The sequence below is a fragment of the Puma concolor genome, chromosome E2 (genome assembly GCF_028749965.1).
Source record: "Puma concolor isolate L17-30 chromosome E2, mPumCon1.1.hap2, whole genome shotgun sequence".
In the NCBI taxonomy this organism is placed as follows: Eukaryota; Metazoa; Chordata; class Mammalia; order Carnivora; family Felidae; genus Puma; species Puma concolor.
The window spans coordinates 1,707,280-1,724,727 of NC_141681.1; the positions used below are offsets into that span (position 1 = coordinate 1,707,280).

Below are 17,448 nucleotides of genomic sequence, written 5' to 3' on the forward strand. Positions count from 1 at the left end.
TTTCCCTCTGCCCCGCCCCGTCGCTGATGCCGGGGCTGGACTCTCGGGTGGCCCCGGCATTCCCAACTCCCGCGCGCTCCCGGAGGGTCTGGCGGAGCCGGCCCGTCCCCTCCAGGGCTCGGCACCCCCGCTGCCGTCCCCGTCCACCGGCGTACTCCTGCAGGGGACGCTCGGGCTGGGCCCCTCATGTTGGTGGCCGCGCGCGTCCGCCCCTCGCACCGCGCGGTAGGAGAGCGAGCGCGGCGGCGGCGACGAGCCGGACGGGGCGCACCTGTTCAGAGCGCTAGAGCAACAACGCGGCACCCAAGATTCGGTGGAATACGGTAGTCCCTGCGGGCGACGGCGGCCCCGCCCACTGGCGCCTAGCGTAGGCGCCCCGCCCGCTCGCGCAGGCGCAGAGCCGCCGGCGCACCCCTGCCGCTCCAGGACACGCGCTCATCCCGCGCTCACCCCGCGCTCACCCCGCGATGGCGGACTCCGACCTGCAGCTGGTGGCGCGGCGCATCCGCAGCTTCCCGGACTTCCCCGTGCCCGGCGTGCTGTTCAGGTGCGGAGGCGGGCGCGGGGCGGGGCGGGGGGGCGACCGCGCGGGGCCAGGCCAGCGAGCCCCCCGTCCCCGTGCGGGGCCCGGACCCGACCCCGACCCCGGGGGTCACCAGGCCTGCCCTCGCGTGCCAGGGATATCTCGCCCGTCCTGAAGGACCCCGACTCCTTCCGCGCGTCCATCCGCCTCCTGACGAATCACCTGAAAGAGACCCACGGCGGCAAGATCGACTACATCGTGGGTAAGTGGAGGGGGCAGGGGCGGGTCCTCGAATCCCAGGTGGACCCTCCCCGGGCCTCCTGCCTGCCCCCGGCGCCGATGCTGTGCCCTGGGGTGTCTCGAGAGGCCCGGAGAGGTCGCCGGGTCTGTGCCAGGCTCCGCGAGGGTACCGTGGGCGTTCCTCCCCCCTGAGCCCTGAGCGGCGCGGACGGAGGGGCGACCCACGTTAGCTTAGGAGAGGCTTGGGGGGCGTCCGTCGGGGACACGCTGAACGTCGCACCGTGCTTGGCTGCCGACCCTCGAGTAGGCTGTAAGGATGAACCTGCTGAGCGGCACTTGGCCGCCTGAGGGTGGGCGCGTCTTTGCGGTGGCCGGCTGAGGGCAAGGTCACCCCATCGCCGTGCCCCTCGCTCTCGCCGACTTCCTGGTCCTCCGTTCTGGACTGGTGGGGCTACGGGCTGAGTATCCCCAGGGGTGTCTGACCAGAGTCCACTGGGCCAAGAACACTCTTGTTGCCCGTCTGTGTGTTGAGCTGTGGGCCAGGGCCTCTGCCCAGCACGGGGCTTCAGGGAGGACCCCAGCAGGCCGGGTCTCCGTGACCGCGCCATGCCCCGGCCCTCCCATGGCTCCCCGCTGCCCTGCGGGACCATGGCTTTTCACTTGACTTTGTCCTTCAGAGGGTTCCTTCCTCTGGAAGCCCTCCCTCGCGGCACCCCTAGGGGGTGGGGCCTGCGCTTCCCGGTGAGTGACCGCGGGAGATAGCAGGCGATAGCCCGGGGCCAGCCCCTCCAGGGCAGATGCTGCTGCAAGAGTGACAAGAGCCGTCTGAGTCCGCTCCTTAGTTATTAGCAGCCCAGTGACAGGCTGGCGGCAGGGCTGTGGGGAGAAAGCAGGTAACTTCCCTGAGGCCACACGGTTATTTCCGCTTCTGGGTCCCCGGCTCCTGCCCTGCAGCACCCAGCAGGCTCTGTGCACAGAGGTAGGTGCTCAGTCAAGGACTTTTAGCTGGAGCCAACAAAGCCAGGGGCTTCTTGCCATTGTCCGGCACTGGCCCCTGGGGACACTCGTGCTCCCGTGCCACACAGCCACCCCTGACACCCCACCTCTGACCAACAGGCCTAGACTCCCGAGGCTTTCTGTTCGGCCCCTCCCTGGCCCAGGAGCTTGGCTTGGGCTGCGTGCTCATCCGAAAGCGAGGGAAGCTGCCCGGCCCCACGGTGTCCGCCTCATACACGTTGGAATATGGGAAGGTGAGTGGGCTGGGCACCGCCACCCGTGACCCTTGGGCTTCCAGAGGATATCCCCTGGGTCGGGTGTAGCTGCCGCGGCTGATGCCAACTCTGCCCGAGACGCCAGCCTAGCTCACGCAGCCAAGCGGCAGCTGGGTGGGTTGGGCTCTCGTCGGCACCACCTCCCAGGCTCTGCACACCAGGGCCGCGTCTGGAGACGTGCAGACCGAGTGCCTGCTTCCCATCTGCAGGCCGAGCTGGAAATCCAGAGAGACGCCTTGGAGCCAGGGCAGAAGGTGGTCGTCGTGGACGATCTGCTGGCCACTGGGGGTGAGGGTCTCCCCCCCCCCCCTCCCCCTGGCAAACAGGGCCTGGCGCTAGGACTGCTGGGGGTGCAGGAAAGTGGCTCAGCCCACGTGTGAGACGTGGGTTGGGGCCTCAGCACTGTACAGTTTACTCGTGAGCGGCAAGACCCTGTGTGGGCAGGTGGGAGCCTCCTCCCCACGCCACCTCCTCCCCCTCGCCGCCCCCGGGCTGGGTGGGGCCTCATTGTGTGCCCTCTGCCGACCCACTCAGGAACCATGCATGCGGCCTGTGAACTGCTGGGCCGCCTGCGGGCGGAGGTGCTGGAGTGCGTGAGCCTGGTGGAGCTGACCTCGCTGAAGGGCAGGGAGAAGCTGGGGGCCGTGCCGGTCTTCTCTCTTCTGCAGTACGACTGACCCACCCTCCCCCCTCTGGCGGAGAGGAGTTCCTGCCTCGTGGCTGGCCGATGGCCGCCAGGGGGCGCTGGCCACCCGTCTGGACTTTTTTTTAACTTTTTCGCAGTTGCCTTTTTCTACCGCCTGGGGCCCTTCCTGCAGGTTCTGGAGGTGCCGAGGCCTGGAGCCGGTAGCTCAGGCCAGAGCCCCGGCCACTGCAGGGCCACCTACAAACACTGAAAAGAGGTGAATAAAGTGCTTTGCTAGAGTGGCTGTTCTTTATCCGGGGCCAAGAGGTGCGGGAATCCCACTTGGCGGGTTGGGCGGGCATGTGGCATTCTGTGGCTCTCTGCTCCCAGCTGCCTCTCAGGAGGCAGGTGCTGCCCAAACGGCCTCTCAGTTGCTGTGGTCAGTCACACCAGCAGGGTGGCTCATGACACTGTCAGTGGAGTGGGGCTGGCTCCTGAAGGTTCCAGGAAAAATTGGGCTCCAGGCCCCCCCTGCATCCCTCAGTCCTGCAGTCCGCCTCCCTCTTGTACGGGTCCAGCAGTGACACCGAGCTTACTGGGTCACCAGGGATTCCCATGTGGACATATCGGGGGCATTGTGCCAACCGCCTCACCCAAGCTTGCACAGACTGCAGAGCCACCCCACTCCACTATGCCCCCAAAGACACCAACGATGACAGTCACCAACAGAAACCAGTTTAATGACAATATTCTGCAAGAGGGTGGGCCCACCACCCGCACTGGCCAGGGACCCTGGTGGGGAGTTAGGAGGGGAAGAAAAGTGCATTGTGTTCCTAAAGGGAATAAAAGAGACAGGCCAAGGACCTAAGCCCAGGCCCGCGAGGCTCACAGTGCCGCCTCGGCACGGGCAAGGTGGGCCAGCCGGGCAAGGACACCTGCCAGGTCAGCAGCCTTGTCCAGCTTGACATAGGTGTCGGTGCGGACGTGGTGGAGGCTGAGCCAGTCGGGCAGCAGCTCAGAGAGCAGCTGTACGTGCTTCTCCATCTCCCCTGCAGACAGACAGGATGTGAGCAGGGCCGTGCGCCTGGGAGGGGGTACTGACCCCTTATGGGGGGGGTCCAGACCAGTCAGCGGGCCTGCCTTAGGACCAGCCCCCCACCCCGCAGGCCTGTCCAAGCCTCCAAGCAGCAGACCCACTGGTGGGAAGGTGGAAGGGCTCGGGCCAGGGCAGTGACAGAATGGCCTTGCTGAGGAGCTGACCCTCCCACCGAGCCCAACACCGGGCCTGGAGGGGGGAAGGGGGAGGTCGCCCTGCGGCCAGGAGGGAACCCACAGTCCCGTGGGGCCCGGCGCTGTCTGAGGGGGTCTGGGGGCCGGGTGGGGGCTCGAGGACACCGTGCCCAGCCTCATCCTGAGCGGGGAATACAGGGAGGGCCCGGCCCCGCCCCACCCCTGCACACACCAGGGCTCAGGGCCGCACGGTAGCTGCCCGCCATCCTGGCGCAGGCCACCTCCATGGTGAGGGCGGGCTTGCGCTCCGACACGAAGACGCCACGCAGCACGCGGGCCAGCTCGGGCAGCCGCTCCAGCCGCTGCAGCCGCCGCTCCTGCTCCGGCTGCCGCGTCATCTGCGCCAGCTGCTTCTGCGCCTGCTTGCAGCGGATCTGCGGTAGGCCCCGAGAACGGTCAGCGGAGAGCCGGTCCCACGGGCCCCTGCCAGGACCCCGGACACTCACCCGCTCCAGCAGGTCCTGGGACACCCCCTTCAGGGCGGCAGGCGGGGTGGCCGGCGGGGTGGCCGGCAGGGCAGGGCTGGGGGACCCGGGGCTGCCGGACTTGGCCGTACGCAGAGCCAGGTCGCTCAGGGCCTTTTGCATCTGAGGCAGTTCAGAGGGGAGAATCAGAAGGCCCCCCCACCCGGCCCGGCCACAGGGAGGTCGCCGTCTGCCGGCCCAGGCTCACCCTGAGCGTCACGGCAGGTGGCCGGTGCCCAGGGCGCAGCCTGCCAAGCAGGCAGCGCTCCGTAAGGGGGGAGGGCACGTCCCACCACCCCGGAGGCGCATGGCCAAGGATGGAGCCTGTCGGGTGCCCGCCCCGCGAGCCCTAAGGCGGCCTCACCCTGGGTGACATCAGGCTGCGGGCACGGGCCAGCACCTCCTGGGCGGTGGCCAGCTTCTCCGTGGTGGGGGGCTGGGGCAGCTCAGCCGGCTCGATGTCAGGCACTTCGTCCACATTGAAGTGGGGGTGCCAACGTGTCAGCTGGTCCTCAGGCACCACCATGGGCGGGTTCAGGGAGGCGAGGAAGGCCTGTGTGAGGAGACGCGAGTGCCAGGTGAGCCCAGGCACATCTGCATTGGGCGGGGGGGGGGGGGGGGCAGGGCTGCTGCGTTCCTAGCCCGCCCAGTCGGGCCATCTTGGGCTCAGGTGCTCAGCTGGGCCAAAGGGCACGACACCCAGCACAGAGCAGCACTGAGCCCATCACGCGCCCCCAGGGCCTGAGGCTGCAGCCCTGAGCTCCCGGCCCTCCACTGGGGAACCAGGAGCGGGGCTCTCGCCCAGCCCTGCACCCACCCCACGAGGCAGCCACGGAGACGGGTGAAGAGAACTCGAAGAGTCAGCCTCTCATGAGGGCCCGTCTCCTGAGGGGTAAGACGGAGCTATGACAGGGACGGTTTCGGGGCCCAGCCCAGGGCCTGCCGGGGAGGTGCTTCCTCCGAGGACGGAGCCGGTCACGCCCGTCACTCACCCTGTGGTGCTCCCGGACGCGCTCCACCAGATTCTGGCCGAAGACCTGTCTGCGCCGCAGGAGGTGGGAGGCCGTGAGCTGGGGAGCCGTGCTGCCAGCCTCTGCGGGAAGACTTCAGGCCTGAGACCCCGCCCGGGCCCGCCCCGTCACCCAGGCCCCCAGACTGCTGGTCTCCAACGCCTCACGCCACACCCAAAATCACACAGCGTCACTGGCGGGGAAACCGAGGCTCGGACACGCATGACCTCGGTCAGAGCGCGCTCACCCTGGTCTAGCAGCGGCTCGATGGTAAGCTGGTAATCGGACCTCTTGACGCCGTCCTTGAAGGTGGGGACGTTGCGCTCCTGGCGGAAGCGGTAAGAAGCGGGGTACACGGTTCTGATCTGGCCCACGTTGCGCTCCTCGAAGCGCCTGCGGGACAAGGTGCTGGGTCAGAGCGCGCCGGGAAGGGCACACTTGGACCGTCCGGGCAGGGTGAGGCCCCCACCCTCTGCGGGCCACTCACTTGCGCATCATGTCCTGGACGCCCTGCTTCACCTTGGCGAAGGTCGCGGTCTCGGAGCGGTTGTAGAGCATGCCCACGATGGTGTCCATGCTGCGGAACATCTCGGCCAGCACCTGGTACTTGTAGGGCAGCACAAGCCCCGGGGGCCCCGGCTGGGCCAAGGCGTGGAAGCGCTGGTAGGCGGGTGCCTTCTGGGCGCTGCCAGGAGGGGAGCGAGGCCTCAGGAGAAGCACCAGACCCACACCCTCCAACACCGACGGCAGGCAGGCCAAATGGCCAGGGAGACCCCGGAGCCGGGGCCTGAAAACCGTGCCTGTTCCCGTGACACACCACACACCAGTCCCAAAGCCCCGGCGCGCCCCGTCTCCCGTCACCAGCACTAGGGCTGGAACCAGAAGAGCGTGGCCTCACATCTCGCCCGGTCACCTAGGGAAGTCCTGGCTCCTTATCTCTACGAGGCACATACGACCTCAGGAGCTGGGGAGGACAGACGTGGGCGCAGGAGACAAATACCCAACAAATGGCAGCTGTAGACGGCATTCCAAAGTCACAAGGGCCACTGAGGCGAGAACGGGCACCCTCTTATGGATGGAGGCTGAGGTGCAGAGCAAGTGAGTGGCAGGGACTGGAAGGGGAGCAGCCCCCCCAGCCTTGTCCCACCTGCCATCTTCCCACCAACCTAGCCTTTCCCTGGGTGCCTGTCTGCCCACCCAGGACTCACCACGGCCCTGCTGGCTGGCCCTGGTCCTCCAGCACGCAGGGTTCCCCGGCATCCTTCCTCTGGGCACTTGCTTTCAGCTCCTGGGCCCGGGCCCCTAGCTCCCGTGCCCGCTGTAGGCACGACTTGAGTTCAGAAAGTGTGACTTTTGAGGAGGCCTGTGGACACCAGATGCCATCAGCTGGCCGTCACCCCCACACCACTCTCCCTCCCCCCGGGGCCAGCCTCACCTTGTCCTCCTGGGCTGCCAAGCAGGGCAGCTGACCTGCTGAGAGAGTGGCCTCCTCTGGGGAGCCTGGGGCGGCCAGGGCACTGGGGCTCGAGACCTGGTGGACAGGACCGCAAAGGAGAAGGAGTGAGGACACCCTGCGGTAAGAGAGGGTTTCCTACTTCCCTCAGCTGGCTACACACCAGCTGCTGGGGGCATCAATGACAGTTTCTGCTGGAGTCAAGTCAGAGGGGCCAGGCCTGACCCCTTGCCCAGCCTCGCTGGCAAGCTAGATACGCAGCCGCCCACTGCGCTCGGGCCCTCCGGCCCTGCTAACTCCAGTACCTTCTGTCCCCACCCCCACTGAGGTGCTCTCCAGCGGGCCGGCCCACCTGCCGGGTCTCAAGTGACCCGGCCCCGCGCTTTCTCTACTGTCTCCCACAGCGGCTCCAGGCCCGTTCTCCGAATGGTCGAGTCCTCCCTCTCGAGGCTTCGGTTTACCGCGTGCATACAACCCCCTGGTCCGCGCCCTCCCTCCAGGGCAAGTCTTTTTGTGGGCCACCCCGCCCTGTTTCCCGGCTCTCCCCTCCAAGTGCTTTCTCCCGTCGGTGCTCATCCACTCACCCCGCCCCCCTCCCCGTCCTCAGTTTCCCCCCTCTCCCCGCCGCGGCCTCACCGTGTCGGCCGGTAGCCGCAGCCGCCTGCGCGCGGGCGGCGCGGGGTGGTCGCGCGTGGGCTCGGCGGGCGGGCGGGCGCGCTTGCGGCTGCCTCCCGGGGTCCGGGCCGGGGTGGGGGGTGCCGGCTTGGCGGGGCTCGGGGTGCGCCAGGCCGGCTTGGCCCGCGGCGGCGCGGCGCGGGGCCCGGGGCGGCGGCGCGCGAAGAAGTCGGTGAGACGGGGCTGTGCCATGGCGGGACCCAGGGCCGGGGGCCGGGGACCCGGCGGGACCGAGACCGAGCAGAGTACAGTCCGGGGCCGGAAGTGGGGCCGCGCTCCGCGCCGATTTTCCCGCCGCGCGTGGCCCCGCCCCTCCGCGGGCGGAACCTTCGGCGCCAGGGCGGGATGCGGGGGAGGCCGGGAAATGGACTCGCCGGGGCGCATGCGCACTGGTACTCTTTTTTTGCCGGGCCGCAGCGCGCATGCGCCTTAGAGCCGGCCGCCTCCGCAGGGCTTGGGGAGTTGACGATCCTCCCCGGCTGGCGGCGGTCGTCGAGCCAGTGCGGTCCCGGAGCAGAGAGACATGCTACGCACTTCCTGCTTGAGTTGCAAGCGGTGCGCGTTGGACGACACTGGCCCTCCGCGGCGAGGCGCCCCGGGGCAGCCAGACCCCCGCACGAAGACCCCTGCCTCGGCTCTGGGTGCGAATCGTATGTCAGTCCCGCTGCCATGTTTTTAAAAGGAAGAGTGGCTTTCAGAACGGGATCAGTGGCAAGAAAAGGGGTGTTAGTCCCCAGAGCCTACGGCCGAGGTCGTCTGGAGTCCTGGAGACCCCGCTGCCCGGGAGGCGCGAGGGCGCAGCCGTTGGGGTGTCCTCCGAAGGCCGAGCGCCAGCTTGGGGGCTTTGTTCCTCCGTCTTCTCCAGGCTTTCCGTAAGGAGCCGAGCGTTTGGAAAACAGAAACGACCGTTTCCTGTATGTCCCAGGTTCATACTTTGTGAACGGCCTGTAGCAAGTTATCGGCCACCCAGGGATCCGCGGACAGGGTTGCAACCAGCATTTTTAAGGCTAAGTGCTGTTCCATTTCCGTTTTGCTATTTGTGCTCTAGGCCACCACCTAAAATATGTGTCGTGTCGTTTTGTTTTGTTTTGTTTGTTTTGTTTTTAAGACTGTTTATTTTGAGAGAGAGAGAGAGAGCACCGAGCAGGGGAGAGGCAGGGGGAGAGAGTCCCAAGTGGATGCTAGGCTTGAATCCACAAAACCGAAACCGCGAGATCATGATCTGAGCCGAAACCATGAATTAGACGCTCAACTAACTGAGCCACCCCGGTGGTCCTGTAAAATAGGTTTCTTTTTTTTATTATTATAAAAAAAAATTTTTTTAATGTTTATCTATTTTTGAGAGAGACAGACAGACAGAGCGTGAGCAGGGGAGGGGCAGAGAGAGAGGGAGACACAGAATCCGAAGCAGGCTCCAGGCTCTGAGCTGTCAGCACAGAGCCGGATGTGGGGCTGGAACCCACGAACCACCAGATCATGACCTGAACCGAAGTTGGATGCTTAACCCACTGAGCCACCCAGGCGCCCTGGTGAAATAGATTTTGTAATCAAAACAGTGGTTGGGGGTTAGAGGCAAGAAATGACCTCAGTTGAGGGGCGCCTGGGTGGCTCAGTCAGTCAAGCATCCAACTCTTGGTATCGGCTCAGGTCACGATCTCAGGGTTTTGTGAGTTTGAGCCCCATGTCAGGCCCTGTGCTGACAGTGTGGAGCCTGCTTGGGATGCTGTGTCTCTTTCTCTCTGCCCCTCCCTGCTCACGCAGTCTCTCTGAAAATAAATAAACTTAAAAAAAAAAAAAAAAAAGAATTGACCTCAGTCAGAAGGGAACACTCCAAATGTAAGCTTGCTATGCGTTATAGAGGGAGAGCGTAGGATTCTGGGACTGTAATGGCATCACGAATTCTAGGCACAGCCTCTTCTTCAGACCAATGGTGATAAGGGGACTTTGTAAATATTTCTGCTCATAGCTGCTCATCAGGAGGGAGGGAGCTGTCTTCTCTCCCAGATACACTGTGGTTCTCTATGCTCTGTTTCACGTTTAGAAGATAAACAATCCTGGTCTTGGAGAGGTACAGGCAGCTGAATCTAACCGCAGTGACTCCGATATCTGGCTCCCAGCCAGCGGTTTGGCCCAGTCCCTGCCCTCCGTAGATAAGCTGAGAAGCAGGAGCCTTCCCAGAGTCTCCAAAATGCTTAGGAATTTCTGCCAGCATTTCATTTGTCTTGCACCTGCCTACCCACCGGCCTGGAACCACAGCGTGCTGGCTAGGCTCGTGCTTCCCAAGAGAGCTGTGTGAGGGGATGGGAGGCAGGCCCTAGGGTCGCGACAAATCCGGGAACCCCCCCCCCATAAGAGAGCACTCCCTGCCTGCCTGGCCACCACATGGCTGCGTGACTCGGCCACGCACTCCCAGGCACATTCTCCTCAGGGGGACTCCTGGGAGGGACATGCGTGGCCTTGCTGTGCTCTGGCCGGCTCCCTGGGGCACAAGCAGAGGCAGAAGCAGGCCGTGGGAGGCCTGAATGGCTCTGGGGATAGCTGCGTCCTAAAGGACCCTTCACAGGCTCTTGTGGGATCAGGAAGGTGAATCTAAAATGTGTCTGCCCGTGTGAGGGGGGAGTCTGGGGACTGAACAGTGCTGTCTGCATGCACTGCCAGCAGCAAAGGGACACATGGTCTTCAAAGGCCAGCCAGCAGCCGGAGGGACACATGCCATACAGCAGGGGCCTGGGGACCACCTCCAGTGCTGTGGCCAGTGTCCATGCCATGGCACTGCGTCTGGCTGTGCCTCTGTTACTTTTAATGTCATTACTGGAGACTAGGCCTTTTGGGGTGACTTAAGGCTTGGGGCAGCTCCTTCTTAAGAAATTGCCCACCCACCTACAATAATGGGGTCCACAGCCACCTCTGCAAGGTATGACCCCTACCTTTCGGTCACAGCTGATTGGACGAGAGGTGCACAGCTGAACCAATCAGATCCTCTCCTGGGACCCAAGACTCTACGGGGAGAGCTCACCCTTCTGTCCCCTCTGGTTGTGGGAAGTGAGATGGAGTAGGACGGCCACCGCCACCATGTGTGTGGTGACAGAGTGAGCAAGGGACCGTGTGGCCCAGGGACAGGCAGCCACACACAGCTAAATCAGATGGTTTGTAATGGTTTCCAATGTGCTCTCTTGGGAGACCCACTGCCCTTCGCGATGGCCCAGGTTTTTATGAAGCAGCCTGTAGCCCTTCCCGAACATTTGCCTCTTTTGCTTAAAGTGCCTCTGCGTGGATTTCTGTTTCTTCCAACCCAAGGAGTCTTGACTAAAGCCTGGTCAAAAAGTTGATCCATATGAGGCTACGTTAATAAAAGCATAGAGTCTAGAATAAGGGAAGCGAAGGGCACGTGGGTGGCTCAGTCAAGTGTTTGACTCTTGATTTCAGCTCAGGTCGTGATCTCATGGTTTGTGAGATCGAGCCCCGCATCGGGCTCTGCTGATGGTGCGGGGCCTGCTTGGGATTCTCTTTCTCCTCCTCTCTCTCCCCCTCCCCTGCTGGCATTCTGTGTCTCAAAATAAATATTATTTTAAAAATAAAAGAAAAATAGAATAAGGGTAGTGAAAGCCCTTCTCTGCTGAGTTCTGCCCAGGCTCCACCTGAAATGTCACGTTGGTCTATAGGTATGGAATGCTAAGAGGTTATAGCCTGGCTAAAATGCCAAGAGACAGACCAGATAACAAGGGACTAGAACCCTTGTTTGTGGATGTTTACCCTGGAGAAACTGGGACATTGGCGCTATGCCTTCATTCATGTGATGAGCCAGTTTTTACTGAGTGCCATCTGGAAGCCTGGCTGCTGAAAGCCCATTACAGGCTGTGCCATGAGGGTCCACTATGTGCCAGGCTGAGACCAAGACTGATGAGGCCCCTGCCCTCAAGGAGCTCATATTCTAGTGGACAGAGACTAGTAGAGAAATTAGTCTTGTTAAAATAATTTCAGAGCCGCCTGGGTGGCTCAGTCGGTTGAGTGTCCAACTCTTGGTTTCAGCTTAGGCAGGTCATGATCTCACTGTTTGGTTCGTGAGTTCGAGCCCCACATCGGGCTCCCCACTGACTGTGGAGCCTGCTTGGGATTCTCCCGCGCGCGTTCTCTCTCTCTATCTCTATCTCTCTGTCCCTCTTCTGCTTGTGCTCTCTCTTTCTCTCTCAAATAAATAATAGTAATTTCAGATAAAGAATTTAAAACCCAGTCATGAGATTGAGTGGGGAGCCTCTTTAGATCTGAGGATTTAGGGAGGCCTCTTGGAGATGACACCTGAATGGCAAGGAGTGACCACAGGAATATCTGATAAGAGAACAGAATTGAGAATAGAGTCCAGAGGGCCACCACTGTCATCATTTTAACCACACTCCAAAAAATGATCAGAGTTGCGCTAAGTTCTGAGTTTGAGTTACAGCCACGGCTGACCACCTTTAACTTCCCTAGAGCCCATCCCACCCCCTGGTCTGTCACCACATCACACGCATGGCATGAATGGTGTCACCTCCACTGCTCTGCCCCGGAGCCATTTGCACATTACAGCCACCACCAGGTGTGTGTGGTGCCTGACAGTTTTCAAAGCAGTGTCACCAAACAGGGAGAGCTGGACTCTGTTGTGTGCGGCGTGCAGGCCTTGTTCCCCATCCCTGGAATAACCTATCTGTCTCACCCTCAGGTTCACCCTGTGGCGAACCTACGAGCCACACCCCATCTTTGGGTGAAGAAACGGACTTGCAGGGCATAAAGCTGGGGCACCAAGGAACCAGCTGCCCACGTCCTCCTCCGCCTCTCAACCGCCACTCTTCCCCAGGAGACCAGATGGGGCTGGAGAGTAATGGTGGCATTCAGGCTTTCGGTGATCCCCTGGACCCTGCAGAAAACCCCACAAGGTTTTCATGGTCTTGGCTTATAATGCATCATCCTTTACCAAGTCTGGAGGCAACTTCACCTTCCTTGAAGGCATTTGGGTCTCAGCCAGGATCAGCCTGCACTTGGCTCACTGTCCACCAGACAGCCAGCCTTGGAATCCGTGACGTGATCGGGCAAAGGGGACTGCTGCCCACTGGTCGAGTGACCTGGGAGGTCTCGGTCTCCCCTCCTCCCTGAGCCTCGCATGCCTCATCCTTATGTGGGGGACCTTATACAGAACGTGCTCTCGGCAGAGCCCTGGGAAAGCACACGTAGCTTCAAGCCCCCGTATGATAGTGACAGACACCAGCAACAGCACACCTGCTTTCAGAGGATGTCAGGGTGGGGATAGGGCACACTGTGTCCCGGTCCACATGTGAGCGTCCAGAGCAGCACGGCAAGACGGAAAGGTAGCGGGAGGGGCGCCTGGGTGGCCCCGTGGGTTGAGCTTCCGGCTCTGGATTTTGGCTGGGGTCGTGGCCCCAGGGTTGCGGGATCGAGCCCCATACTGGGCTCTGCACTGGGCAGGGAGCCTGCTTGGATTCTCTCCCCGCCCTTCCTCTCTCCCTCCGCTGCCCCTCGCTGGCGCACGTGCTCGCTCTCCTCTCTCTAATAAAGAAATGTAGCAGGAGCCACAGGTGTGATTTTACATTTTCTAGTAGCTACATGAAGAAAATAAAAAATCAGGTGACAGTAATTTAAAATTTTTGTAAATATATATTTTTTTGTGTTATCCATTATATCTCAAATGTTATCATTTTGACAGGTAACCAATGTAAACTTTATCAACGGACTGATTGTTCGCCACCATCAACATCGCAGTCAGCACTAAGTCCTAGTACTAAGCATACTAAGTGCAGTCCGTGTTTTACAGCTTACAGCACATCTCAACTTGGAACGCGCTCAATTTTCGTGGAAATACTTGATCTTTATTTAGATTTCATGAAATTCAGAGTTGGAAATGGGTTCACGTGCCCAAGTTGTTCTAAATAGACTCCAGTTTTCCAATTAGCGACCGGAGCGTCTGAAATTAACCAACAGCGAGTGCAGGGGGGAAGCTCAGGTCCCAGCGGCCCTGTCCCAATCCTCAGGGCAGCAGCGGCGAGCGGCGCGGGCAGGAGGCCGAAGGGCAGGGCAGAGCCGGTGCGCGGCCCTGCAGGGCGGGAGACCCCGGGCCCCCAACCCCAGGCGGCGCGAGAACGCGCAACCGCGAGACTGGCCCGCAGGTGCAGCCCTGCGCTGTCAATCACGCGAGGGCGGGAGGCGGAGGTACGGGGCGGGGCCTCGCGCCAGAAGGGGCGGGGCCGGAGACGAGTCGGCCGGTGGCGCGTTTCCGGGGACCAGGTTAGGGGCGGGGCTCCAGAGCTGGGTGGGGCCGGGAGGGCAATTTGACTGCGGCGACGAGACTTCGGGACGTGGCTCACGGATGGGGCGTGGCCGGGAGGGAGTGGCGGGGCGGTGCCATCGGGGGCGGGGCTTGGTGGGGGCGGGGCCGGGACCGGGGCGCGCATAGCGATTTCCCACTCCGGGGGCCGGGGGGGGGGGGGGGGGGGGGGGGGGGGGTGGCTGGCCCCGGGGGGGGGGGGGGGGTGGCTGGCCCCGCTGCGGCGCGGGCCCCTGGAGGCCGCCGGGGTCGCGTGGGTCACCTCAGCCCGAGGGTTCGGCAGGTCCCGCTCCTCCTGCCCTGAGCTCTGCTGCCCTGCCCTCCGTGGGAAGGCGACCCTCGTGAATAGAAGAGCCCCGGGGAGAATGCCTGTAACCGCACGAGGACCCTGCGGGACCGTCACAGGCCGCGCCTGAACCCTGGGGGGATGGGGGGCTCGCTCCGCGGGGAAGGCCAGGCCCGCCCCCAGCAGGTGCCCACCTGGCCGAGCTCGCCGCGCCTCCCTGCTCTGGTGCAGACTGCCCTGGAGGGGCCTGTGTCACCTAACGATTTTGGGGGGCCCTGCCACAAGCCACTCCCGACCCAGGTGAGTTCCGTGTGTCCTGCGGGGAGCGCACAGCCCGGCCCCGACTAGGTGACCTCGCGGGGGCCGGGGGGGGGGGGGGCCACGGCCAGTGTCCACTGGGAAACCTCACAAGGGGAGTCGGGAGGTGGGCAGGGGTCGCTCTCACGGCCTGCCACCTGCAGACCCAACAGGAAGAGAGGGGCTCGCCCAGCACGTGGGCGCTCCTCTGCTGCCCTAGCCTGAGGAAGGACCTTTCCCCACCCCTCCGAACAGCTGCGCCAGGGAGAAGCCACACGTCCACCCCCAGCTTACCGCCACACATTTAGCTCGTCACAGCCCTTCCAGCTTACCCTTTTCTCTTTGAAACCGCCTGCCTTTCCTTTGTCCCCACACCTGCCTATGGTTTGGCCGCAGCATGTTTGTCCCGGACTGTAATTCTACTTTATTCCTTGATGTGTCCATCTTTCGCTGGTAACATAGCTGGCATGCTCTGTTTCTAAGGTGAACATCCCACACTTCACCAGGTCTACAGACCGGTGTTGTCAACCACCTTCCCCTGCACCAGCCTCAGCTGGCAGGAGCCCCCTGGGCGGGGGCGTCGCTTCCTCTGGGACCTGAACTTGCACGGCAGCTCTCGGGGAGCCAGGGCTGGGCCGGTTCCGGCAGCCTGGCCGTGAGGGGGCGCCTGCAAGGTGGTTCTGGCCGCAGAGAGCACTTTGGGATTCTCTTAGGGCTACGGAAGTCTGCGCTCAGGAGAAGCAAGACCAGGTGTTGTATTTTGAAAGACTGTCCCAGGGGAGCCTTGGGTGGCTCAGTTGGTTAAGTGTCTGACTCTTGATTTCAGCTCAGGTCATGGGTTCAAGCCCCGAGTCCGGCTCTGCACTGACAGCATGGAGCCTGCTTGGGATTCTCTCTCTCTCTCTCTCTCTCTCTCTCTCTCTCTCTCTCTCTCTCTGTCTCCCTCTCTCTCTGTCTCCCTCTCTCTCTGTCTCCCTCTCTCTCTCTGCTCCTCCCCTGCTCTGCTCTCCCTCCCTCTCTCAAAATAAATAAGTAAAAATTATTTTTAAAACATAAAAAACAAAGACTGTCCTAGCCGAGGCCGAAGCCTGAGAGGTGGGAAGCAGCCAGAGGCTGAGGCCATTACCTGGGCAGAGCCTATGACTCTGGGGGCGCCCGGCGGGCTCATTCGGCGAAGCGTGCAACTCTTGATCTCGAGGTAGTAAGTTCGAGCCCCACATTGGGTGCAGATATTACTTAAAAATAAAATCTTAAAAAAAGAAAAAAGCCTATGACTTTGGATTGAAGGGGTGGACTCAGGCTCAGGTCAGATGCTGGCTTGTCCACCGACCTGTGTGTGTGTGGCTGTGGGCACGTGGCTACACTTGGCCGCCAGGGTCAGTGGCGCCTGTGCCTGCCTGGAGGGCCGCCCTCAAGGAGCAAGAACTGAATGGTCACAAGTAACAGCCACAGAGCAGAATGGACCCAAGCACGGAAGGCCCAGACCCGGGGCTTTGGGCCTTGATCGGAGGGTGGACAGGAGCACCGTGCGGCCGGACAGGAATGGTCAGCAGACCACCAAGGGCTTGTAATACCACAGAGCGGGTTGAACTTCCTCCTGAGGCTCGCAGGAAGGGAAGCGGTGAGCAGATCTGTGTTAACGGCCGTGGAGGACAGATGTGGGGCCAGAGGCCTGGAGGAGGCTGTGGTCTCTGCTGAGCGGGGAAAGAAGTGGGCAGGGAGGAAGGGCTAAGTGCAGCCCAGTGGGGCCGCCAGATGACCACGTGGGGCCTTGGGCAGCTCTGGCCTGGGGTGAGGGGACCCGATAGGACGGGAGGTCCTGAGCATTCAGACCCAAGAGGCAGGCTCAGGGAGCCTCCCCTCAGGGGCTTGGGTCACCCACAGGGTTTTTGGCACCCTGTCCCAGTGCCCCACTGCCTGCACACAGGCCTGCTCGGGTCCCCCAGATGCCTTGCTCTCTGTCACATCTCTGCTGGGAAGGCCATCTCCCCCACCCTGGCAAACCTCCCCTCGATCTTGTGGGACACCTGAGCAGCCCCCTCGCCTGCCAGCCCTTCCTGACCGCCCAGGCGGTTAGCAAACTTGCTCCCGCCGCACCGGCCCCCCTGGGATGTAACTGCCTGTGACCACGAGCCTGGGGTCCCCAGGGCTCTGGCTCAGGTGACTCTGCACCCCCGAGATCGACACGTCGCCTGCACGTGGAGGGCCACAGAGCCCTCCAGAGTGGGTGCAAGGTCGGCGCCTTTTTCGGATGCCGTTTTACGGCACTGACCACCAACTGTGGCCGCTGGCAGCCGGCTCGGTGTGGCCGCAGACGACAGAATCACACGGGCCCCCAACCTCGATGGTGCCCCTCCCATGCCCACCCTCCACCCAGAGCTCTGACCCCTGACCCTGACCGTGTGCGCAATGCAGAAGGGGAGTGTAGCTGGCCTTTGACCCGTGGGTCTGAGTCCTCAGGACCTCCCGTCTCCTTTCTCTGGTCCCGCCAGAGCCCCGGGGTGGGAGAGGACACCATTGTGCCCGTTCTTCTTTGGTCATGCTCTGCTCTCAAACGCTGGGGCCCTGCTGCCCACCGTCTACTTGCTGGAGGCACGCGGAAGTTTCCTCCCTTCCCTGCACCTGAGTGAGCTGGCGGGTGACTTCCACCAGCAGGACCACAGCTGGGGGCCATAGGTCAATGCCAAACCAGTGACATTAAGGAAACCCAGTCACGCCGAAGGGCCAGCAGGCGCCTGCAGGAGCCTGGAAAGCACTCAGGACGGACAGAGCGGGGCCCTCGTCAGTTAACCCTGCACCGGGGAGCTTCCTGCAAGCGAGGGAGGCGTAGCCTTGCCCCGCACCGGCTCCCCCCTCAGGCGGGCCCTGCAGTCCCCAGCCCAGAAGTGTAGGCAGGGAAAGGGCCCCGTCCAGTCCAGGGCCAGCCAAGTCTGCGCACGGGCCAGGCACTCCTCCCCCACGCTCCTGGGAGAGCCAGGGGGCCCACGGGCGCAGGCGCGTG

The 17,448-nt window shown here is 62.7% G+C and overlaps 2 protein-coding genes and 1 long non-coding RNA gene across 3 annotated transcripts; 2 read left to right on the forward strand and 1 right to left on the reverse strand.

Annotated features, from left to right (window-relative positions):
• Positions 1-376: 376 nt before the first annotated feature.
• APRT (adenine phosphoribosyltransferase) lies at positions 377-2,958 on the forward strand. Its single transcript, XM_086688702.1, has 5 exons — positions 377-547; positions 679-785; positions 1,880-2,013; positions 2,244-2,322; positions 2,569-2,958. Exons 1-5 carry the CDS (start codon positions 468-470, stop codon positions 2,709-2,711), a joined length of 543 nt encoding a protein of 180 aa, XP_086544828.1. The 5' UTR covers positions 377-467; the 3' UTR covers positions 2,712-2,958.
• A 420-nt stretch (positions 2,959-3,378) lies between these two features.
• Positions 3,379-7,874, reverse strand: CDT1 (chromatin licensing and DNA replication factor 1). Its single transcript, XM_086688701.1, has 10 exons — positions 7,513-7,874; positions 6,859-6,954; positions 6,632-6,786; positions 5,911-6,108; positions 5,671-5,816; positions 5,406-5,506; positions 4,778-4,966; positions 4,396-4,536; positions 4,122-4,323; positions 3,379-3,708 (listed from the first exon to the last, which is right to left on the reverse strand). The coding sequence occupies exons 1-10, from the start codon at positions 7,741-7,743 to the stop codon at positions 3,545-3,547; spliced, it is 1,623 nt and encodes a 540-aa protein (XP_086544827.1). The 5' UTR covers positions 7,744-7,874; the 3' UTR covers positions 3,379-3,544.
• Positions 7,875-7,988: 114 nt separating this feature from the next.
• On the forward strand, positions 7,989-13,213 carry LOC147573287 (uncharacterized). Its single transcript, XR_015244582.1, has 2 exons — positions 7,989-8,476; positions 12,248-13,213. It is a non-coding gene; the product is annotated as an uncharacterized LOC147573287 (long non-coding RNA).
• The last annotated feature ends 4,235 nt before the right edge of the window (positions 13,214-17,448 follow it).